Source organism: Oncorhynchus mykiss, chromosome 32 (genome assembly GCF_013265735.2).
Source record: "Oncorhynchus mykiss isolate Arlee chromosome 32, USDA_OmykA_1.1, whole genome shotgun sequence".
Classification (NCBI taxonomy): Eukaryota; Metazoa; Chordata; class Actinopteri; order Salmoniformes; family Salmonidae; genus Oncorhynchus; species Oncorhynchus mykiss.
Window position 1 is genome coordinate 34,519,935 of NC_050572.1, and position 25,180 is coordinate 34,545,114.

The 25,180-nt window shown below is 42.9% G+C and overlaps 2 protein-coding genes across 2 annotated transcripts in view; one reads left to right on the forward strand and one right to left on the reverse strand.

Annotated features, from left to right (window-relative positions):
- Nucleotides 1-1,244: 1,244 nt before the first annotated feature.
- Nucleotides 1,245-20,867, reverse strand: LOC110489323 (neuronal pentraxin-1). Its single transcript, XM_036970871.1, has 8 exons — nt 20,676-20,867; nt 14,042-14,143; nt 13,521-13,724; nt 11,009-12,098; nt 8,648-9,374; nt 8,254-8,504; nt 4,995-5,174; nt 1,245-4,118 (listed from the first exon to the last, which is right to left on the reverse strand). Exons 4-8 carry the CDS (start codon nt 11,750-11,752, stop codon nt 3,909-3,911), a joined length of 2,112 nt encoding a protein of 703 aa, XP_036826766.1. The 5' UTR covers nt 11,753-12,098; nt 13,521-13,724; nt 14,042-14,143; nt 20,676-20,867; the 3' UTR covers nt 1,245-3,908.
- LOC110489308 (voltage-dependent calcium channel gamma-6 subunit) overlaps nt 2,320-25,180 on the forward strand; it is a 45,372-nt gene continuing 22,511 nt past the window's right edge. The window contains exon 1 of the mRNA XM_021562021.2: nt 2,320-2,387. The gene's annotated coding sequence lies outside the window, so the exon portion shown is untranslated. The remainder of the gene's footprint in view (nt 2,388-25,180) is intronic.

Genomic DNA, 25,180 nt, shown 5'->3' on the forward strand with positions numbered 1-25,180 from the left:
GCTTGTGGTGACATTTCTGTTTAGAATATGCGTGGTTGCCCAGGGCCCGGTTACCCAAAAAGCATCTCAGGATCCTATGGTTCTAAAGATGAGCGTAGCCTTAAGATGTTTTTTAGGAAACCTGGCCCTAGTCTGTTAGTGTTGTCCTGGTCAGACCAATTCAATATGGCACCCAGTATAAAGATGTCAGCAAACCGTATCTAGGTCATAACGGAACGCAATGTACAGCCCCAAGACTTCTATTCAAATGCCCTCCGTGCTTAGATAACTACTATTGTTTTAAAATGCATTGCGTATCTATACTTTGACACCTACAGTGTTGCCAGACATTCCCCTTCTCCTCAATAATCCATAGTAATATCTGCTTCAACCGACGCGATTTATGTGCTATGTTTTGCTTTGAAGAGGACCCATTTCTAGGCTGTGTGAGAGTCTTGTTTTGGCAAATGAGAATCCCCAGCCATTTAAGACCGGCAGCAACAGGATTTGAATTCTTCCAACTGCACGCACCCCCTGCACTCTTATCATCTCTGTTCTCAACACAGGCAAAAATCAAGGCACACACAATTCCTGGGTGGTTTGAAAGTGCTATTCAACAAAAACATAGTGTACAGATCCGAGGCTAAGTTACTATTGTGACTCAATACAGGCTACAGCTGTAGATTAGGCCCTGTAGCATTGCTATTGCTGTTGCATATTCCAAACCTAGCAGATATCATGCCCAAGCATGGCCAAAAGTACATTTATTTTCATATTTGTTAGATGATATGTGATTTCAACCGCTGATTGCTGCTTTAAAAGCATACAAAACAAAGCCGCAGCATTCTGACTTTGACTTGTGTTGTGGCTGTATGCCGTCATGACGATATAGGCTACTGAACATACAGAACACCCTCTTGTGGCAAACAAGTTGGACTCACTGAATAATTCTAATCATGAGTCATGCTGCTGTTTCCTTTGTGTGTAGCTCCCACCCATTACCCCTTTGGTGTTCACAGATCTGTAAAGGGACTGGATAAGTGTAAGCAACATAGCAGTAGCTGCCCTTCACAGTATGCTACATGTTGGGATTTTTTTACCCTGTGATGGCTGGTGTGGGTGCAAGCTTTTGCTCTATCCAATCAGTAACACATCCGATTCTACTAATCACAGTTTTAACAAACATTATTTGTCTTCATAAGACTGACCACCAATGAAAGAAAAGACATGAAATACCCGTTCATGAAATATGCAATAATATTCACCAGAGTTAGTCCATTTATTTCTTGTTTACGTTTTACGATCTTATAGTTTTGGCTTACATACACAGGAAAGGGACTTTTTGAACAAATACACAGACATGAATAAATAAAAGGTTGTTCAATATTTACAGACAAGAAAAACTAAGCTATTGAGAATTTCTTTATATACAGATAAAATGCATACCAAAGGCGAGATTATACAAACTTTATAGAAGCAACATAGATTCTGATGGTGAAACTGCATTCAATGCTATGTTTAAACTGCATTTTATCCAATTGTATTAGCATTCATTAATCAATCATCTTTTTCAAATGTAATGAATTAGAAACATACACACAAAATGTCGGGAAACATTACATACATTTAGCCCACTATCAGGAAAATAAACTGGAGCATGGGTTTTTTAATGCTCATCTTGGCATTATAAACTCTTATAAAACAATCCACACCACTATGTCCTCTCACAAAGGTGCATGAACAAATATTTACAAACATACTGTAATGGTTGTAATGATTATTAGCAACAAGGGGCTATGTCCAGCCAAGGTCTGTACTATCACCATGGCAACAACAGACCCTTTTACCAAAGATTTTTTATAACTAGCCCAAGATAGACCAGGGCCTTTTATTTTCAATGGGAGTAAATGAATCATAGTGGGCAGAACCAAGCAAGAATATGGGCAGAACCAAGCACTAGCTAGCGAGATCCTATTGGCGAATTCTAGTTTTTATTTGCATATTTACATTAGGGAATGTCTACTTTGTGAAGTGTGCAATAACTAAATTCGCCTTTTGCACTCCTAAACAATACAGTTTTTTGAAACTTTGGCAAAGGGTAAAGTTTACAAGACGTTGTCCACTCTGTTTGTTACAGATTACAGAAAACTGTATTGAGTTCAAATGTTTCATCAAGGAAAGAATTAGCAAAATGTCAGCCAAAATCCATCTGGCTCCATCTTCTCCCAATGCCAGCCACTGGGCTTCCTCTCATCACCATATTTGGTAGTGAGTGGAAACAGCAACCGGATGCTTTACATTTATCCATCCGGTGAAATATCTGGCTCAATGTTCTGTGCTTTTACAATCAGTGTTCACGTGAAACAATGAGACGATAGACAGTCCGAACTTAATACACTGAAATGGGGGTAAGTGAACTAATAAAATAAATTCCTCATTTGTATGCTGTACAGACAGATAAGGGATGGCCATATACACTGAAAGGATAGATAAGGAAAGGATGTGTTGTGTACAATAAGTTATACTTACCAAAAATGTAATGGTGTGTATTTGTTTATGCAATTTCACAGTTGATATTCAATACATAGGCTATATTTTTCAGATTTGTATAAGCATTTTACATGCATTAAAAACACAAGACCCAACTAATAAAAAGCAACAGATTTTTTAGAGCATTACATTTTTGTTTCCAAGCTGTTTTGAGTGCATGTGTGAATTTAGCCTATTTGAGAGCATGTGTATGCTACTGACAGCACATAAATAGTCTGGATCTGGGTCAGAGCTCTACTTGTCAGGTAAATCCCACTGTAAGCCACAGGTTACCATGGAGATGTCAGCATTACCTTAGAACTCTTGACAGCCAGTTAACCTGTATTTATGCGGGCACCTGTCCACAAGTCAGACAGTTGACAATGTCAACTCTGCTGTTGCATAAAACCTGGCAGCCATTTCAGACACACTCATAGAGATACGTCGAAACCAAACCCACAAGTTTTGCTGTGTTAAAAACAGACATTCCAGCTTACAAAATGTCCACCTTTTTAACCTTTTATTAAAACACACGTACTTACAAAAATATGTTTCCGCAAACAGACAAAGCAAACTCCTTTAACCAAAAGCAGAGCACCATCAGCTTTTGTAGAGCTAAGTTCCTGTGAAAAATCCAGTGGAATGTTGATCAGTTGCATGTGTGTACAACACAGTGGTAGAAAACAGGCCTCTAAAATCTCTGGTAGAGTCGGGACAGGCTAAAAGCCTAAAAACAACATCCCTAGAGGAGCTCCTCCCATCTTCATGTTCAAAAAAAATACTACGTAATCCCTCACATTCATCACATTCAACCATCAAATCTTTATCAATGTCTTCCAACTCATACACTTGCCATCTGCAGGGCTCTGTTTTCAGTGCCTTTATTTCGGTTGTTCATTCCATACTGTCCAAAGTTGGTTTCTGAGCATTCTACCTCAGTCCTTTCCTTTTCATCACTGGTATTATCCTGCTCACCAGTCAAAAACAGAAAGACCAACAAATAACACCTGGACTATTGTGACTTTGAGAACCATATCCAGGCGTAATACGTCCCAGAAAAAAAGGTTTTGATTCTTTGAACACCTGACTGATGAAGGGCTTTGCTAAGGCCGGGCCATACATGGATGGACCCATCTAGAATCCTATTACCTGTACTGGATCTCGGGAGCAGCAGTAGTCATGACCAGTCGGTTATATCCAGCCGTTGCTCTTTTAAAGTCCTCTCAGTTCCTCGGCCCAGCGAGGTGGAAGGCAGAACAGAGAGGAAATGGATGGCAAAAATAGCAGAATGTCTCTGCAGCGTAGCGCACAGAGCCCTTTCTGCCACACCGTACAGCTGGTTGACTGACATCATGGGCTTGGTGATCAGACATTTTTAATGAGGCAGAGTGGGGAAGTGCTTAGTGGCAGGGGTCGAAGGGGTATTTGGTGACCCCACCGTGAAGCTCAACCACTGCCTCTGTCCAGGTGATGAGGTCACCGGCCATGTGACCTCCACAGGAAGCCTGGCTGTAGATTTCATTGGGCGTGAGAACGCGGGACCACAACTGGAGGTCTGACATTTCGCCCACGAAGGACTGGGTGGCGTCAAATCGGCCACCTAGGGCATCCTGTTAGGAAAGCACAGCATTATTATTAAGTGTAAAGGCCCACAAAACATGAACAAGAACAATCTATCCCACAGTAAACGATGAAGACGCAATTATTTAAACAGATATCTGAGTTTTTCACCTTTTAATTCCTTTAAAACAAGGTTGGTTAGTCACTAACAATGTTCTAAAACTAGGCAGTTCAGATCAATCAACCTTTGTTCTTAAAACCTTCTCATGACCTAGTGTCATGTTAAGGTTAGGCTTAAGGGGAAGGTTTAACTAACATGCTAAGTAGCAAAAAAGTAGTAAGTAGTTGCAAAATTGCTAATTAGCTAAAATTGTCCATGATGATATTCTAACACGCAACCTTTGTGGTTGATAGACTTTTGCATTATATGCCCACCCATCCCCTATCCACCCCTACTAACCACCCTACTTTTGTTTTAGCCTTAAGTAAACTTCTGTCTAATGTAACCATACCATACATATCATACTAATTTGGGTGTCCCCGGAATTACATTTACTATCTTACGTCTAGTCTTTGAGACCAGGCTGGAATCTCTTGTCTAGAGAGACATAGAGTTCTTACATTCACAGTCACCAATGTACTGATTTCCAAGCTTAGTTTTTGGCAATAGCCTGTGTCTTCTCAGGACACAACTAGACGATAATCCGCTTTAACATGATTGTATTAACAGCTTTTAGTGTTTGCGAATCCTAAAATCAGCAAACACACACTGTAAGTGTGACAAGTAATTCCCTGCTGGCAACATTTTGTGTCAGCTGTGGGATCCAGTACTGCTGTTTAGAAATGTACAGTTCCTATCCCAGCTTTTATATGTTCTTCAGAACTTTGAGTGGGAAAATTCATAGAAATAAAACGTAGAGTTGTACCTGTTCCTGGCCCAGAATAAAGACTCCACCAGGCTTGATTGGATGCCATGCAGATAGATTCTCTCCAGATCCCCTTTTTACACCGTCCTGGAAGGCCTCCCAATGCCCATCGTGTGTCGACCATGTCACGCACAGATGTTGCCACTTCCCATCCGTCATTGCCATGGGCAATGTCACTGCCTGTGCAAAGAAAATAGATTATAATTAACTAATTGCATGATTGGCCAATTGATTGATTGATTGATTGGCTTAACCCGAAGAGTCTAAACAAAAGATTTCCGTGAGTAAAAAGAGCAAAGTCACTGCCTGTTCGGAGAAAGAGAGATTATTACCAGTTTAATTGACTGTCACAGAACAGGATATTAGTGTCATTGTCTTGGGCATTTAGAAAAATGACACCTTCAGAAGGTAAATTAAACACAAATGTTGTCTTTTTTTAAGGGAGATATTTAGTAAAAATTTGCCAGGTTTTGTGAATAGGTACAAATAGCTCACCAATTGAAATGCGATGGCCTTCTTTTATTTTGTGTCATATCCTTCAGGTGCTATAGCTAGGCATCTCCCAGGTTTAACCACCAAATCCCCCCTTGTCTGGGAGAAACCCTGAATCATGCTGAGGTATGGGCCCAGACCATGTGTCTATCCCCATGTCCACCCTCTCATTAGACGTCCCTTCACATGACTGTGCTAGGTAAGCTGCTTGCCCTCTGTGGTCTTATGCCATTAGGGAGGATGATAAATGAAGACAGAACCAATGTCTCTCAGGAGGCAAAACTAGGTGAGAGCAGGCAGCAGGTGAACTGTAACTGCCTCCTGCCTCGCTCCTTGAGGACAGGAGATAAATCAAATTCCGGTGCCTGATCGGATAAGAGTGGAGTCACCTGACACTGAGGTGTAGTAAGCTTGCTTGCCTTGAGGTGATTGATTTTCCACTTGTGCTGCCAATGGGGCAACTGACTGATAACATAAGCGACGTCTTATTTAAAATTTAGATTAAAAATGGTGAAACACTCCTTTCTAAATTATATCAAATCAAATCAAAGTTTATTTGTCACGTGTGAATACAACAGGTGAAATGCTTACTTGCAGGCTCTAACCAATAGTGCAAAAAAGGTATTAGGTGAACAATAGGTAAGTAAAGAAATAAAACAATAGTAAAAAGACAGGCTATATACAGTAGCGAGGCTATAAAAGTAGCGAGGCTACATACAGACACCGGTTGTTCAGGCTGATTGAGGTAGTATTTACATGTAGATATGGTTAAAGTGACTGCATATATGCATATATGATAAACAGAGAGTAGCAGCAGCGTAAAAAGAGGGCTGGGGGGCACACAATGCAAATAGTCCGGGTAGCCATTTGATTACCTGTTCAGGAGTCTTATGGCTTTGGGGTAAGAACTGTTGAGAAGCCTTTTTGTCCTAGACTTGGCACTCCGGTACCACGTGCCATGCGGTAGTAGAGAGAACAGTCTATGACTGGGGTGGCTGGGGACTTTGACAATTTTTAGGGCCTTCTTCTGACACCGCCTGGTGTAGAGGTCCTGGATGGCAGGCAGCTTAGCCCCAGTGATGTACTGGGCCGTACGCACTACCGTCTGTAGTGCCTTGCGGTCAGAGGCCGAGCAATTGTCGTACCGGGCAGTGATGCAACCATGTTGCTCTCGATGTTGCAGCTGCAGAACCTTTTGAGGATCTCAGGACCCATGCCAAATCTTTTTAGTTTCCTGAGGGGGAATAGGCTTTGTGGTGCTCTCTTCATGACTGTCTTGGTGTGTTTGGACCATTCTAGTTTGTTGTTGATGTGGACACCAAGGAACTTGAAGCTCTAAACCTGCTCCACTACAGCCCCGTCAATTAGAATGGGGGTGCGCTCTGTCCTCCTTTTCCTGTAGTCCACAATCATCTCCTTAGTCTTGGTTACGTTGAGGGATAGGTTGTTATTCTGGCACCACCCGGCCAGGTCTCTGACCTCCTCCCTATAGGCTGTCTTGTCGTTGTCGGTGATCAGGCCTACCACTGGTGTCGTCTGCAAACTTAATGATGGTGTTGGAGTCGTGCCTGGCCATGCAGTCGTGGGTGAACAGGGAGTACAGGAAGGGACTGAACACGCACCCCTGTGGAGCTCCAGTGTTGAGAATCAGCGTGGCAGATGTGTTGCTACCTACCCTCACCACCTGGGAGCGGCCCGTCAGGAAGTCCAGGATCCAGTTGCAGAGGGAGGTGTTTAGTCCCAGGGTCCTTCGCTTAGTGATGAGATTTAAGGGTACTATGGTGTTGAACGCTGAGCTGTAGTCAATGAGTGGCATTCTCACACAAGTGTTCCTTTTGTCCAGGTGGGAAAGGGCAGTGTGGAGTGCAATAGAGATTGCATAATCTGTGGATGTGTTTGGGAGGTATGCAAATTGGAGTGGGTCTAGGGTTTCTGGGATAATGGTGTTGATGTGAGCCATGACCAGGTTTTCAAAGCACTTCATGACTACAGACGTGAGTGCTACGGGTCAGTAGTCATTTAGGCAGGTTACCTTAGTGTTCTTGTGCACAGGGACTATGGTGGTCTGCTTGAAACATGTTGGTATTACAGACTCAATCAGGGATATGTTGAAAATGTCAGTGAAGACACCTGCCAGTTGATCAGCACATGCCCGGAGCACATGTCCTGGTAATCCGTTTGGCCCTACAGCCTTGTGTATGTTGACCTGTTTCTAGGTCTTACTCACGTCGGCGTGATCACACAGTCGTCCGGAACAGCTGATGCTGTCATGCATGCCTCAGTGTTGCTTGCCTCGAAGCGAGCATAGAAGTGATTTAGCTCGTCTGGTAGGCTCGTGTCACTGGGCAGCTCGCTGCTGAGCTTCCCTTTGTAGTCTGTAATAGTTTGCAAGCCCTGCCACATAAGACGAGCGTCGGAGCCGGTGTAGTATGATTCAATCTTAACCCTGTATTGATGCTTTTCTTATGTGTTTGATGGTTCGTCGCAGGGCATAACAGGATTTCTTGTAAGCTTCCGGGTTAGAGTCCCACACCTTGAAAGCAGCAGCTCTACCCTTTAGCTCAGTGCGAATGTTGCCTGTAATCCATGGCTTCTGGTTGGGGTATGTACGTACAGTCATTGTATGACACATCACATTATGACACATCACAGTAGGAAACCTTATAGTAGGAGAGTGTATGTGTGTAAGAAGTGAGGACAAAGATATAGATCTTCACAAATTGGTCACTAGGGGCACAACGTGAAAGTATGTAAAATAATCAATCACCTTGTCGTTGACCAGTAGTTCCATGGGGTTGTTGCCCCATTCGATCAGAACCAGTTCGTTGGCCTGTCCCGGTACAGAGTAGGAGAAGGGAGTGCCGAGGCCAGGCCCTGATCCCCCTTTTATCCAGAGGCAGACAGTGAGGGCGAAGATTTCGTTGAGTAGGGTCCTCTTTATTTTTCCATATATGTAGTTAGTGCGCATAGGGAAGCCAATCTGGAAAGCATCCGGACTCTTTGGCTTTTTCCGGGTACCTGTTAGGGTACAAGACAGCAAAATATGAGCAATGAACAGCCGATACAGAGTATTTGTACCTGCAAATACAACTCGGCATGCATGATATAACTCGGAAAATAGTATGCAGTGTCAAAGTGGGTTCTTATCAGAGTTTCAATACCAGGGTCAGTGTTCCTGTGGTTAAGGTGGCTCAGCACAGTTTCAAGCTTGTTGTGTCCACGGCCAAGAGGTCTTGGAGCCGGCGGCTTGCTGTTATAGGATGGACGAGGATGATGGCCATGGTCGTCGTTGCCATGGTGACCATCGTCACTGTGACCGTTTCCATGGTGGTCATCATGGTGGTCATCGTGAAGATCATCATGGTGGTCATCGTGGTGAAGGTCATGATGGTCATCATGGTGTTCGTCATGACGGTCGTTGTGATGGTCATCATGGTGTTCGCCATTGTGGTCGTTATGGTGGGTGTCATGGCGGCCATGGCTACGATCATAATGGCGGTCATAGTGTCGGTCATGGCGACTGTTTTGACGGTTGTTGTGGCGGTTGTTGTGGCGGGTGGGGGTGGGGGTGCGGGTCTCGTGGTGGTCATCATGGTGATCGTCGTGGTGACTGGGTCCATGGTGGTCATCGTGGTGGTCATCGTGTCGATCATCATGATCGGGATCGGGTCCATGTTGGTCATCGTGGTGGTCGTCATGATGGTCATCGTGGTGGTCGTCATGGTGGTCATCGTGGTGGTCGTCATGGTGGTCATCATGGTGGTCGTCATGGTGACCATAATCATGATGCCCACCGTAGTGATTGTTGAGCTGCTTCTCAAGTGCATTGATTTTGCGTTGCAGGAGGTCTCTCAGTGAGCTTGAATAGGAGCTGGAGGAATTCCTGGCCTGGAGAAAGAGAGAAAATTATGAATAGTTACAATTGGAAATGTTTGCATGCCTTATTATTAGTCCATGTGCTTGGTTATTCAAACTTTGTGGAGCAAACTAGAATATCAGTTGGAATTTATTTCCATAATAGGACTTTTTTTGTATTTGTTTACCACTTTTTCTCCCCAATTTCGTGATATCCAATTGGTAGTTACAGTCTTTTCCCATCACTGCAAGGTAAAGAGGTAAAGGTCGAGAGCCAAGCGTCCTCCGAAACACAACCCTGCCAAGCCACACTGCTCGCTTAACCCGGAAGCCAGCCGCACCAATGTGTTGAAACACTGTACGGCTGGCGACCGAAGTCAGCGTGCATGCGCCCGGCCCGCCACACCCTCCCCTAAGCGATGGGACAAGGACTACCCGGCCGGCCAAACCCTCCCCTAAGCCTGACGATGCTGGGCCGATCGTGTGCCGCCTCATGGGTCTCCCGGGCCCGGCCGGCTGCGACACAGCCCGGGATCGAACCCGGATCTGTAGTGATGCCTCTAGTACTGCGAAGCAGTTGACAGTTGAGCCACTCGGGAGGCCAATCTCAGCTGAACTGTCTTTGTCTAACACCCTCAAGACATTTGGTAACACTTTCTATGAACCATCAGTGTTATTAAGTGTTATTAATGCTTGTATAGGATATATGCCACTGTGATGTCTTATAGCACGTTTGTTTTGGTAACACTTTATTTTTAGAGCCTGACCGATATATATAGTTTCATTATTCAGTAAAGGGGATGGAAAAAAGTGAATTGCATGCTTATCTGAACACTAGCGTCCATTCTAATTTTCATTGTCACAATGTAAGAAATCAACATTTGAAGAAATTTCTTGGACAATTACTCTTTTGGATGGAAATTTAGGAGAACTTGGTGTGGAAAAATGTAACTTTTCAATTTCCCTGTCGTAAAACACTAAATCGACAGATATATTGGTGTTGGTCAGTTTTGTCCCACAAAATATCTGAATCGTTATCGGACCCCAAAGAAAACATATAGGTTGGGCTCTACTTTCTATGAACCACCAGTGTTATTGAGTGTTAGTAGTACTTGTATAGGATATAAGCATGTCTCATAGCAAGTCTTACAATTCATTATAGAGTGCTAGAATCCTTTTAAGAAAATAGGTGAGAAACCGAATCAATTAGAACCAAAAAATGATCTTTCGGAATCCCCAAAATGTTGGTCAATTAGTTGGATTTTGCATATACAGGAACTTCCTTGATTCATGGGAAAATAAAGAAAAAAAAGTTGGTTGTTAGTGTCAATGGTCATATGTCATACAATCACTCAACAAGACCTTCTCCTAGGCTTCATGAATTCCCATGGGATCAGTGCAATATATCCTCAAGGGTGAGAGTCAGGATAATTAACTAATCAACTTAGGTCTTCCTACGCATGCACATGGATGGAGCTTGGGCTCTAGGCCACTGATATCCTCACGGCGTGAGAGAAAGCTGGAGCACCCATTGTCGTGCTTCATTTCAGGTCAGTAGCGAGACACAGTGCCCCGTAGTGACGCATAAGATAACCTAAATTCACACAAAGGACCAATAAGCTTCCTATCCCTCTTCCTACTCAACCTTTGTTGTTGTTCCCACTGACCTGCAAGTTCTCCAGCCTCTCCTTGAGTGTCTGTAGCGTTTTCCTAGTTTTCTCAGGGGAGAAGGCCCCATGCTTGCTCCCAGCGTTGTCCTTCCCTCGGTGGTGTGGGTCCGATCGATGTCCATTGTTCAGTGGGTAGTGTGGATCCCCGTGGTGATCAGCATCATGGTAGGCGTGGTGCGAGCTCGGGTGATGGGTGTTGAGACGTGGGGGTCCATGGTGGTTGTCGTGATGGTCATCATGATGACCCACCCCCCGGCCAAAGCCCTCACAGAGGGTCAGCTTGGCAGTCAGTTCCCTGATCGTCTCCCGCTGGTCTAAGATGGTCTCCTTTTGCCGCACCAGGCTCTCGCGAAGGTGCAGGATGGTGGATTTGGCCTCGTCTGATATTCCTATCCCCATTCCCATCGACCTCCTGCCGTTACCATTGGGCGCCCCTGCAGCAGGTCCATGATGCCCATTACTGCTGGGTCTGTCGTGGGCAGGTCCGTGTGCTGCCCCGCCTGGTGTGAAGCAGCTGGGGTCTGCATCCGCTGGAATCGGGGTACAAACAAACTTTGGCTGGGCTCCATAGTCATAGTCTAATCCCGGCAAACTAACAACAGCCATCGAGGAAGATATGAGAGTATAAAGGAGTAGATAAAAAAGAGGCAAAGAGGGTAGGATGAAAACTGGGAGTACTCCACTCCAACGCATTTTCACTTTAGGCAAAAGCATCAGGGGTGGAATGGCGTTGTCGGGCATATTTTCGTTCTCTCCTGTCAAGGGAGACTGTCCTTCCACGCTTTATTTTTGGTGTGATGTATACCACGAGTAGAGGTCATTTGGAGCGGATGGCAAGCTGATTTGACACATGGCAAAACAGTCCAAAATCCCCTGTCCAACAGGGTAAATTCCTTCAAGAAGTGTTCCAACATGCAGGTCCTCGTGCCAAAGCCCTTTGTGCCAAAGTCCGTTTCCTCTGTTCAGGGAAGAGGGGTCTGCCTCCAGGTGGTCCCTCGTGGCACAGCGTGCCTCCTGTGTTCGGCAGCCAAAATAATCCCTTTATAGCCGGCTTCTATCTATCCGTGAGGGCCGATGGTGCTTCCATCTGGAAGGAAAAGACAAAGGCGATAAGTTATAAATGTCATGGGCACTTTAAAAGCTTCATTGGAAATACTTTTTTTTTAAGTCTTGAGAAATGCTGTCACTTCAGTGAGTAGACAACTGCAACATACGAGGGCATGATCAGAAGTACATTGATATACTGAACAGTACAGAGCAACAGGATGGCGATGACAGAACTCGAGCAGAGCAGCGGTGGGGAGTAATGGAGCTAGGGTCATAAACAATTAAACTACAATTATTTAGTCAATCAGTCACCGCTATTGGTTTTCAATGAGCCAGCAATGGCCTTCAGTGAATGATGCCAACTGCATCAACTGAGAACCCCCCCTGGGCAGTGTAATCAGATTACAAGGCAGTCATCAGGATGCAGTTAAATGAATGATGGTTTTCATTTTAATGTGGACAGGCAGGCAGTTTACTATGCAGGGCTAGGAGGTTATTCATAGTGGAACAACAGGGGAACAGTTGTGCGAGACAAGGGGCTGTCACCGAAGAAGCTACATTGAAAGAGCCACAAATAATGCCAGTGTGATTGAGGTGGTGTGTACAGACTAGGATACAGTAGCACCGTAGCCCTGAGTTACAATGTACAGTAATGGAAAGAACTGCTCTTGACCAGGGATATAGTAGGTTGTTTATGCACATGTTTATCTGGGGAATGGCATTTACTGACCTATCACGCAAAGTTAGCATTGTTAGCGTTTATATGTTCTTCCTAATCAGAGATTGTATTCCATCAAACCACCTAAATGACTTCAGCAAACATTCTAAGAGTAGGTATAAGGCCTCAATTAATCCAGCACTTCCTGAATAGGAGGTCAGACAGAGAGTGAGGCAAAACCAGGAGAAGGTAACAGAGAGCACAAGGACACTTTCTTATAAGGCTCTTACCCATCCCCATGGCTATCATCAAGTCACCACGCCTACCGATAGGCCTACTTCTTAAAATATAATCCCCAGTCCTATATTTTGATGAGATTTATACATACAATATAAATGTCAATGTCAAGTTGGCAATTCTTTATATCAGCAAGCTATATTTCTATCTACAGTGTATTAGACAAATAATGTGTTTAACTATTTTCCTTGCTGTAAATTTACAGCAGTAAGGAAAATAGTATTGTAACATACATCTCTGCTGTAAAGCAAAATTACAGTATTAAGTTTGGTGCCTATATAATGCTGTAAATGTAGTAAAATTCTCCCTAAAATCTAAATGTAAGAAAAATAAATGTATTCAAATTGGTAAAAACATTAACAAATCAACAACAGAATTGACAATAGAAGTAAGAATTGTTAAGATTTCTAACCAAATAAGATCATCATTACAACACTAATTTTAAAACTATATTGTGTGGGGGAGAGAATGAGACAAAGAGAGAGAAGAAGATGGAGTTAATTGTACCCAAGATGGAGATTGGGTACAATCCTAGATCCATGGTCATCAGAGCAACTATTCAGGGTAAGGGGGTTTAGAGGCGCTGAAACACACAACGGAACAGTTTGGACTGGAGAGCAGATAGGAGAGAGAAGTCAGCCCCGCATCAGGTGTTCCTCATGGGGCTCCGTAACAATCATCCTCAGTTCTGATTTGTCAGCTCTTCTCACCCTAGGACAAGCATAGACAAATTAAGAATAGAATGAGAGGCAAAGAGCACCAGAGCTGTTACTCTGTGGGTAAAAAGATAGGTGACAAGGGACATATCAAGCCAGTGTCGTGTGTGTATGTGTCACAGGAGGTTGGTGGCACATTAATTGGAGATGACGTGCTCATGCTGGAGCCGAATCAGTGGAATGGTATCAAGTACACCAAATACATGTTCTCCATGTGTTTGATGCCATTCCACTAACTCTGTTCCAGCCATTGTTATGAGCCGTCCTCCCCTCAGCAGCCTCCACTGGTGTGTGTGTGTGTACTGTACTTACCTCACTAGAGGTCTTCATTCAAACTCAGTGAGCTCTTGGAAGAATGGGGCAAAGTAGGGGTTGACACATCTTCAGGATTCATCATCTTGGGTTGATTCCAACCTGTACAGCCATATATCCAATTTCGTTTATGAAATCAATTGAGCTATTGAACAAATACAAATAAGACAGCTAGATACACCTACCTCAAACCCTAGCTAACTAATAAAACATTGCTATAGCCTACACAACACCACAGGTGATTGTACCAGACTCAAAACATTTTCCTTTATTTCTGTGCCACTTAATGTTTGTATACTACTGGTAAAGTGAACAGGTTTAGCTAATACTGTAGCATTATGGAACAATGTTGTTGAGAGGTTGTACGGACACGGACGTGTCACACGGTTGTGACAGCTAAGGAGGAGATGGTCCCGGTGTTGTTGTCATTCATGCTCTTCCCCCTAGAGTAGACTGTATCACGATGACATCTAGATGGCTACCAATATTCGTTATTTCTTGTGTAGACTGCTATCCTACTTGAAATCTGAAATATATATTTTTAAATTGGCCACGTTACTAGCTACCGCCGGCGACACTGTGATAGAGCTGCCCAGTGGAAGCACCTTAGGTCGGCAGGCACCTCGACACAACACCGGTGCACTGGTCATTCTCATTGGCTTTAGCGGCTGAGGCTCGTGAGTAGTTTAACGGCCCTCTACGTGGTTTGTGTTAAATGCTGCATGTCAAGCCGTGAAAAAAAAACATTCCGCCAGTAATATGGGTCATATCTTTTTAATTGCTATAAATAAGCCATTTTCTTTGCAGTAATGTTGAAAACATAATGGTCCAGAATCTGCACTCAGTTTATTCTCTATGGCACTCAGAAGCTGCGGTACAGCGAAGCCCATCATCACAACAATTACTATCTGGGTAATTTATTTTCTAGGTCGCACAGCAAGATATTTACAAAGCAATTTAGAGCAGACTGAAATGGCTTTTGTCAACTTGAGCTAGCTAACTAGCTAGCTAAGTTAGCTAAAAAAAAACATGCAGTAATTCCACGTTGGCTTGCAATAAAATAACTTATTTATAAGTCAACGTACAATACCTACCCAGTAGCTGCTGAACATTATCTTCCACTTCACAGCAGCTTCAAAAATAATTTAATAAAATAGTCTGATATTCATGTGTCTCACCAGACAGCATGAGGTTTGTGCCTGAAAGTGATCATTTGAATCTACAGCAGGCATAAGCTATTACAATAAAGAAATACAGTAGGTTTGATTTTTTACAGGAGGCGTCCAATTACAGTTAATAACAGTATTTTGTTCAGCATTTACCCATTATGCAGTGCAATCTACAGCATTAATGCTGTAAAACAGATTTACAGTATTTGACTGTGCACGCTACAATGTTTTACTATTGAAATGACAGAAAAGTCTTAGTCTAGTGAAATATTCTGGTAATTGCTCAGATTTTCAATTCATCCAGAGTGAGATGAACTCGTGGATACCATTTATGTCTCAGATTGCAGCCTAAATAAATGCTTCAAAGAGTTCACGCAACAGACACATCTCAACATCAACTGTTCAGAGGAAGCTGCGTGAATCAGGCTTTCATGGTCGAATTGCTGCAAAGAAACCACTACTAAAGGAAACCAATAAGAAGAAGAGACTTGACTGGGTCAAGAAACACAGCAATGGACATTAGACTGGTGGAAATCTGTCCTTGGGCTGAGGAGTTTTTTTGGGGGGGGGTTCCAACCGCTGTGTCTTTTCAGATGCAGAGTAGGTGAACGGATGATCTCCGCATGTGTAGTTCCCACTGTGAAGCATGGAGGAGGACGTGTGATGGTGTGGGGGTCCTTTGCTGGTGATTTATTTTGAATTCAAGGCACACTGCAGAAATACGATATCCCATCTGGTTTACACTTAGTGGGACTATCATTTGTTTTTCAACAGGACAATGACCCAACACATCTCCAGGCTGTGTAAGGGCTATTTGACCAAGAAGGAGAGTGATGGAGTGCTGCATCAGATGACTTGGCCTCTACAATCACCCGACCTCAACCTGGTTGAGATGGTTTGGGATGAATGGGACAGCAGAGTGAAGGAAAAGCAGCCAACAAGTGCTCAGCATATGTGGGAACTCCTTCAAGACTGTTGGAAAAGCATTCCAGTTGAAGCTTGTTGAGAGAATGCCAAGAGTGTGCAAAGCTGTTATCAATGCAAAGGATGGCTACTTAGAAGAATCTAAAATCAAAAATATACACTGCTCAAAAAAATAAAGGGAAGACTTAAACAACACAATGTAACCAACCACAAGTCAATCACACTTCTGTGAAATCAAACTGTCCACTTAGGAAGCAACACTGATGACAATAAATTTCACATGCTGTTGTGCAAATGGAATAGACAACAGGTGGAAATTATAGGCATTTAGCAAGACATCCCCAATAAAGGAGTGGTTCTGCAGGTGATAACCACAGACCACTTCTCAGTTCCTATGCTTCCTGGCTGATGTTTTGGTCACTTTTGAATGCTGGCGGTGCTTTCACTCTAGTGGTAGCATGAGACGGAGTCTACAACCCACACAAGTGGCTCAGGTAGTGCAGCTCATCCAGGATGGCACATCAATGTGAGCTGTGGCAAGAAGGTTTGCTGTGTCTGTCAGCATAGTGTCCAGAGCATGGAGGCGCTACCAGGAGACAGGCCAGTACATCAGGAGACGTGGAGGAGGCCGTAGGAGGGCAACAACCCAGCAGCAGGACCGCTACCTCCGCCTTTGTGCTAGGAGGAGCAGGAGGAGCACTGCCAGAGCCCTGCAAAATGACCTCCAGCAGGCCACAAATGTGCATGTGTCTGCTCAAACGGTCAGAAACAGACTCCATGAGGGTGGTATGAGGGCCCGACGTCCACAGGTGGGGGTTGTGCTTACAGCCCAACACCGTGCAGGACGTTTGGCATTTGCCAGAGAACACCAAGATTGGCAATTTCGCCACTGGCACCCTGTGCTATTCACAGATGAAAGCAGTTTCACACTGAGCACATGTGACAGACGTGACAGTCTGGAGACGCCGTGGAGAACGTTCTGCTGCCTGCAACATCCTCCAGCATGACCGGTTTGGCGGTGGGTCAGTCATGGTGTGGGGTGGCATTTCTTTGGGGGGCCGCACATGTGCTCGCCAGAGGTAGCCTGACTGCCATTAGGTACCGAGATGAGATCCTCAGACCCCTTGTGAGACCATATGCTGGTGCGGTTGGCCCTGGGTTCCTCCTAATGCAAGACAATGCTAGACCTCATGTGGCTGGAGTTTGTCTGCAGTTCCTGCAAGAGGAAGGCATTGATACTATGGACTGGCCCGCCCGTTCCCCAGACCTGAATCCAATTGAGCACATCTGGGACATCATGTTGCACCACAGACTGTCCAGGAGTTTGCAGATGCTTTTGTCAAGGTCTGGGAGAAGATCCCTCAGGAGACCATCTGCCACCTCATCAGGAGCATGCCCAGGTGTTGTAGGGAGGTCATACAGGCACGTGGAGGCCACACACACCAGTGAGCCTCATTTTGACTTGTTTTAAGGACATTACATCAAAGATAAAGGGCCTCATTGGCAAAATCCTGAAGTATCCCTTTAATAAGTCAATGGAATGACAAAATGTTATTGTTTTGGGTGATTACCTACGCACAAAGAATCTTCCCAAGCCTTGGCAAGTCAAAGTCTTCTGACCCGGAGGGACTTTCCTCCTCTAAAGGTTGACTCACTAATAGGATTCCCAGGATTAAAATCTGATGGTAGGGCAGAGGATTGGCCCTGGCCTGCTCACTTCAGAAAGTCAAAGCATCGTTATCACATGGGTCAGAGAAGCTGGGCCAGTCTACAGGCCACAAGCCAATTCAGGCCAGACGTGGGTTGACGTCTCCATATGCCCCGTCCTGTTGCTTTTAAGAAGCTTTTCCTCCTCGTGCCCTGCTGTGCTTGACTCATGCCCCACGTCATGCGTATTGAACATGGCTGATTGGCATGTAAACTTGGCACAGTGATTCCCCCTGTTGCTTGAACGAGACTAATGAAAGCCTGTGATCAATTAGAAAGAGTAGAGAGGAGACAAGGGTTAACCTTGACGCAATATATAGAATACGCTAGAATATAACTGCTCACAGAGTATTTGCAAATATTTGTACTCCACAAATAATGTCATAGAATAAGTGTTCAGTATACTATAGGTGCTAAGAATGGTACACAATTTCCTTTAACCTAAATCTAAATTAAAGTTTTAAAATTGAACAATATATCACTTCATGGGTTTGTATCATATAATATATTATATCATGGGTATATACTTAGCACATTAACTGTGTAGAAATAGAAATAAAACCTTAAAACCTTTTGCGCTCAACACTGAAAGGACAATTCTGTCACTTTTCAACCTCATATTCATAATCTCCAGCACCAAACCAGTGTCTGCATATGTGAAACAGCTCGTTTCTATGATCTGTGGTTAAAAAGTCCCCCTAAAAAATGCTTCTCTGTGACATCACAGGGCAGGATTAAAAGTGTTTAAAAAACAGTGATTTTCAAAACCTGCAACAAGTTTCCAGTCCAAGGGAGGGTATTTTCTTGCTCCCCATGTCACCGCAAATCTCAGTGTTTGAAAGTCACTGTTTTTAAAATGTTTTAACTTTTGATCGTCATTTTTTACTTCATATTTTTTTCTACAAACCTTAGAAATGTGCCATTTTCACATGTTGACACTTCTATTGTGCTGAGATAATGAAAATGAGGTTGAAAAATGGTGGAGTTACCCTTTAACACGTACAGTGTGGCTCTTATTCATTCTCTGGACACCACTGTACCATACCCCTCTGTGCTACCCCCGACTGTGTAGCACAATTACAGTGTACCACCACAGACTGGTCCATCCATGTAATTACTAAAACACAGTCTAAGTGGGACCCATGCTGTTTCCAACAAGTGTTTTGTTAACTGGAGTTTTTAAAACATTACTAACAGGAACATGTGATCAACAGACCCTTCATTTTGGCTTGTTAAACATGCTTGCTGATAACACTTCATGTAAATAGGCTGAGCCATGTTAACCTCACTGCAAAGGGTTAAAGCACAGGTCTAAAAGTTGTGCCCGACTTAACCTCAACCATGACACGATGTGACATTCACCGCTGGGCAGCTACAGTATCAGGATCCTGTAGGACATGTGTCTCCTGTACAACTGTATACCATGCCTTCAAAAACTCCAAGTGTGCTAAGAATAAAACACAGACACTTAATCTGACCATAGATTAGTTGAAGCTGCAGAAGAGCCAATGTTTCATTGTAATCCACAGAGGACAGGAAATGATCTAAAATAATGACTGTGTTTCCTTTCAATCTTTCGTTCTAAAATAACTTGTGAAATGCAGTATTCTTATGACCAATAAGAAATATCTGCAACAAATAAATAATTGGTTCTGTATCACCACAAGTAAGTAGAGATGCCAAATATTTGAAGTTGTCAAAGGTGGGCCTGTGTCAAAGGTCATGTCATGACCTCGACACAAGCATGTGGCCACAAACCCATCCAGAGAACAGCTGAAAGAAGTCATTGGACTGAGAAATATGCCTATAGTGGTGAATATTCCCGTTAACACAACCAAGGTGATCGTCTGACTTCAAACTCTAAGTTCCCATTGACTCTGTAACTAGCACTATCCAAACCCGACTTGGCACAGTGGAAGTGTTTATGTACTGGGGAAATACCTTGTTATCCAACTATTTCGGACAAATTCTCTATTCAGTATCGCTAGTCAATCATCATGTTGTGATTTAGCATTACACTTTTAGAAAAAAGGGTTTCAAAAGGGTTCTTCTTGACATTTCAATCTACTTCTCTCTTCTATATCTATTGAAGCATAATCACAATACCACAGTATGAACTTGAGAAAATATGCAGTTGACAAACAAGATTTCAGAAATGACCATACATGTTGAAAATTGAAAAATTACCAATAGTAATAAATAATACACAATCCAAATCCCAATGCAGCTTGAAAACAAACATGCACAATTGCAGCAATACATTTGGTTACTCCAAAGGAATTATTTTATTCCTAAATAAGCAGTCGCAACTTATCTATTTGTACGACTTAGTTTGACGTGCCAATTTCAGATCATATACTAAAGTTGAAATATCACATTTGATCCTATGGAAAAATCTGTCTATTGTAGAATGGATTTACATGAAAAACATTGACCTATTTCAAGTGACATGTTATAGGCATTCGTAGAGTCCCAGGTAAAGTGTCTTGACAATTACTAACACTCTTTCTACAGTGAGTGAGATCAATAAAAGCTATGCCTACAGATTTGAGCACATTGTTTTATACTACCTTTTTCTTCTGAATCCAAGACTTCACCAGAGAGTAAGAACAGCACCCTACAACTTTAGAGACATTTACTTTCAATCCGAAAGACTCAACTCTCTGTTTCCAAAATACAGTTATAGCCAGGCTCTCAACCATTTGGAGAAAGCAAAGCAGATTTTCCTGAAGGTAATCCAAAAATACCTTTTTTAGATTTGTATATTTACAAAAAAAGGTGCAACCATCAAGGAGTAATAAGTGTTTTTTTTTAGGGTGAATACGTTTCCTTACCTGGTCACAAGCTACAGTCCCAAGCTGGTTAGTCCATCCCCAAACACTGATCAGATTGAAAAGGATTTGCGCTAGGAGGATCATTTTAACTCTCTCTTCCTCTTCCTGTCTCTCTCACCCCTTTGTTTAAATATCCCACCACTCCTACAGGTTCTCACAGTCAACCATTTTCTTGATTCTTCTTGGCTTTCTTTTACAGACATCCATATGTACCCTTTCTCAGGTTCTGTTTATTTCCCTACATAGCTTTGGACACACCTTTGCCCAAGAACACCCAAGCATTCAATTTGTCTGAGTATAATACAGATGTTTATGAGCATATATTTACAATATGTAATACACACAGTTGAAGTCGGAAGTTTACACACACCTTAGCCAAATACATTTAAACTCAGTATTTCACAATTCCCGACGTTTAATCCTAGTAAAAATCCCCTGTCTTAGGCCAGTTAAGATCACCAGTTTATTTTAAGAAAGTGAAATGTCAGAATAATGGTAGAGAGAAGGATTTTTTTTAAACAGTCCTGTAGCTTAGCATCTGCGTCATCTGACCATTTCTTTATTGACCGAGTCACTGGTGCTTCTTGCTTTAGTTTTTCCTTGTAAGCAGAAATCAGGAGGATAAAATGATGGTCAGATTTGCCAAATGGAGGGTGAGGGAGAGTCTCTGTGTGTGGAGTAAAGGTGGTCTAGAGTTTTGTTTCCCTCTGGTTGCACATTTAACATGCTGGTAGAAATGAGGTAAAACGGATCTAAATTTCCCTGCATTAAAGTCCCCGGCCACTAGGAGCGCAGCCTCTGGATGAGCGTTTTCCTTTTTGCTTATGCCCTTATACAGCTGATTGAGTGCGGACTTAGTGCCAGCATCGGTTTGTGGTGGTAAATAGATAGCTACGAAAAATATAGATGAAAACTCTCTTGGTAAATAGTGTGGTCTACAGCTTATCATGATATACTCAACCTAATAATATTAGATTTTGTGCACCAGCTGTTGTTTACAAATATACACAGGCTGCCTCCCCTTCTCTTACTGGAGTTAGCTGTACTATCTTGCCAATCCAGCATAAATCTTGCCAGCTGTATTTTATCCATGTCGTTGTTCAGCCACGACTCGGTGAAACAAATTACCGATATTACCGTTTTATTGTCCCGGTGGTAGGATATTCGTGATCGTAGTTCGTCTATTTTGTTATCCAATGATTGTACGTTGGCTAATAGGACTGACTGATGGTAGAGGCAGATTACCCACTCACCATCGGATCCTTACAAGACCGATGTACTCGATGTCTCTTTCTCACGCGAACGACGGGGATGAGGGCCTTCTCGGGTATCTGAAGTAAGTCCTTTGCGCCCGACTTGTTGTAGAAAAAATCGTTGTCCGGTACGAGGTCTCATCAAGGATTTGCATCTATTTGGTTCCATTCATTGTTCCCTCTATCCTTACCAGTCTCCCAGTCCCTGTCGCTGAAAAGTATCTCCATACCATTCGTATTTGTATTTGTATTTATTATGGATCCCCATTAGCTGCTGCCAAGGCAGTAGCTGCTCTTCCTGTGGTCTGGCAAATTAAGGCAGTTATACAATTTTAAAAACATTACAATACATTCATAACAGATTTCCCAACACACCATGATGCTGCCACCACCGTGCTTCACGGTAGGGATGGTGATAGGTGGGTGATGAGTTGTGCCTGGTTTTCTCCAGACACGGCGCCTTGCAATCAGGCCAAAGAGTACATGGCGCCGGTGGAGATGGCTGCAGTTTTACGGGCTCTCAACCAATTGTGCTATTGTGTGTGTTTTTTCACGTGGCTCTCAATTTAGAGTGTCATAGCAAAGGGGTGTAATACTTTGTAAATTAGATATTTCTGTATGTCATTGTCAATACGTTTGCATAAATGTCTAAAAACATGTCATGTTGTAATTATGCGGTATTGTGAGTAGATGGGTGAGAGAACAAAAAACTATTTAACACATTTTGAATTCAGGCTGTAACACAGCAAAATGTGGATGGGGTATGAATACTTTCTAAAGGCACTGTATGTAAAGCAAAGACCATTGGGGAAATAAAACAAAAAAAATGCAAGGTGGTTGGTTATATGAACATACAGTAGACTTCACATTATATTGATATGGCAAATACTGCATAAGCATAGGTTGTCACATTAAAGAAAAATGTACTTTTTCTAGATTTTTTGTAAATACCTTGATAAAAAGAGGTGAAAGTGCCTTTTCACTTATCCATGATAATGATCAAATTAACCAAATCAGAAATATATTTTCTAATGCTAATTCTGCTTAAGGGTTTCGGAGAGTTCAGAGAGTTTGAACAGAAGATGTTGGATGAGAGAGAGTAACCGATTCCTAGACGAAGCGAGGAGGGTGGAAAAGAGAGGGCGAGTAAGGAGGAGGGTGGACAGGAGGAAGAACAATGATGGTGAGGAGGGAGTATGAGAGAGAGAGGTGAGATGGACATTAGACACTATTTGCCTTGTGAACGCCAAGTAGTTCTGTCCAGTGAGAGACTGTCCAGTGATACTTCGGTCCAGCCAGTGTGGCCTCTTATCTGCTGAGGTCAATAAGAATGGCATGGTCAGTGCACAACCCCAATTGGCATTTTCATAGCACTGCATCTGGTTGCACACGGCTATTGTTGTTCCATATGGCTGAATTTGAGAGCAATGGTCACTCCGAGGGTCGACTGTAAAGTTGGAGTTGAGAGTGAGAAAAAATGCAAGTGTTACATCAACTCTAATAGTGTTAAATTTAACACTCAAAAATGGTCTACCTCCGCAAGTAGTTGCAATTTAATAGATGTCAAGTCCGCTGTTTTAGGGACCTGCGTGGTTCTGGCACCGTTTTTGACTGACATTTTTGCTTATACAGTACCAGTCATTTTTTTTAACTACTCATTCAAGGTTTTTTTTTTTTTACACTGTAGAATAATAGGGAAGACATCAAAATGATGAAATAACACATATGGAATCATGTAGTAACTTCCAAGTAGCCACTCTTTGCATTGATGACAGCTTTGCACACTCTTGGCATTCTCTCAACCAGCTTCACCTGGGATGCTTTTCCAACAGTCTTGAAGGAGTTTCCCCATATGCTGAGCACTTATTGGCTGATTTTCCTTCACTCTGTGGTCCAACTCATCCCAAACTCTCTCAATTGGGTTGAGGTCGGATGATTGTAGAGGCCAGGTCATCTGATGCAGCCCTCCATCACCCTCCTTCTTGGTCAAATAGCCCTTAAACAGCCTGGAGGGGTGTTGGGTCATTGTCCTGTTGAAAAACAAATGATTGTCCCACTAAGCGCGTATCGCTGCAGAATGCTGTGGTAGCCATGCTGGTTAAGTGTGCCTTGAATTCTAAATAAATCACAGACAGTGTCACCAGAAAGGCACCTCCTCCATGTTTCACGGTGGGAACCACACATGCGGAGATCATTCGTTCAAGCCAAATCAAATTTGATTTGTATCGTGCGCCGAATTCAACAGGTGTATTAGACCTTACAGTGAAATGCTTACTCACAAGACCTTAACCAACAATGCAGTTTTAAGAAAATAAAATAAAATAAAAAATAAAAGTAACAGATAATTAATGAGCAGCAGTAAAATAACAATAGCGAGGCTACATTGGGCCCCCGAGTGGCGCAGCGGTCTAAGGCACTGCATCTCAGTGCTAGAAGCGTCACTACAGACACCCTGGTTTGAATTACATTTAGTTACATACAGTGTAAGAGGTTAACACTGGCCAAAACTGATTATTGATTATTGTTGTATTAACTATTTTGAACAAGTACACATTTTGCACAGGAATGACAAAAGCCGCATTGATGGAGGAGGGTAAAATCCTTGGCATTGGCAACAGTCACACAGTCCCATCCAACCTATAAGATCACAACTAAGCACATTTCATAACCCTGATCTGGGCTCTTCACTATTTGTGGCTCGATGGTGCTAAACATAGGCCTTTCCTTCTAGCCTGACCCTAATTATCCTTGTTATGGTACCACAATAATAGACCTAACAGCTTTGGGATCTTTTTGGAGCACCACACCAATATCTTCAATGTTGTGGCTGGAATTAATTATTGACTGGGTCCAAGGCATGCTAATGATGACTGACGTCTCAACTTCCCCCAAACACATTCCTTTATTTACCACAGGAAGTTGTACCATATAGACAGGTTATGGGATAGTTCAGTTTTCCCTTTTAACAGAATCAAAGACTGAATCATTTTAATTAAATTCTAATATCTTTATTCGTTCAAATTGAAAAAGGCTCAAGTAAAATAAAAAAATTGTAGATCATTTTAAGTTTCACATGGAATTGCCTGCATACATTGCCGGTTTGAAAAAATAATGTTCTGTTGCCAGACCTCTGTTACGTAATGCCGCAGCTTTAAGTGCACTGGCCAAAGATAGGGGAGAGCATGGAAAAGTGAACATCACTTTGTCTGAACATTAGTGGCAACCTCTGAACATAAGTATTACAGTATGCTG

Bases quoted from the DNA above. Each gene is read 5' to 3' on its own strand.
- LOC110489323 (XM_036970871.1), bottom strand. From the start codon at position 11,752: ATGCCCGACAACGCCATTCCACCCCTGATGCTTTTGCCTAAAGTGAAA. The intron at 8,505-8,647 runs GTATTGAAACTC...GTACCCTAACAG, and splicing joins CCACAGGAACACTGACCCTG to GTACCCGGAAAAAGCCAAAG. The intron at 4,119-4,994 runs GTACAACTCTAC...CTTTCCTAACAG, and splicing joins TTATTCTGGGCCAGGAACAG to GATGCCCTAGGTGGCCGATT.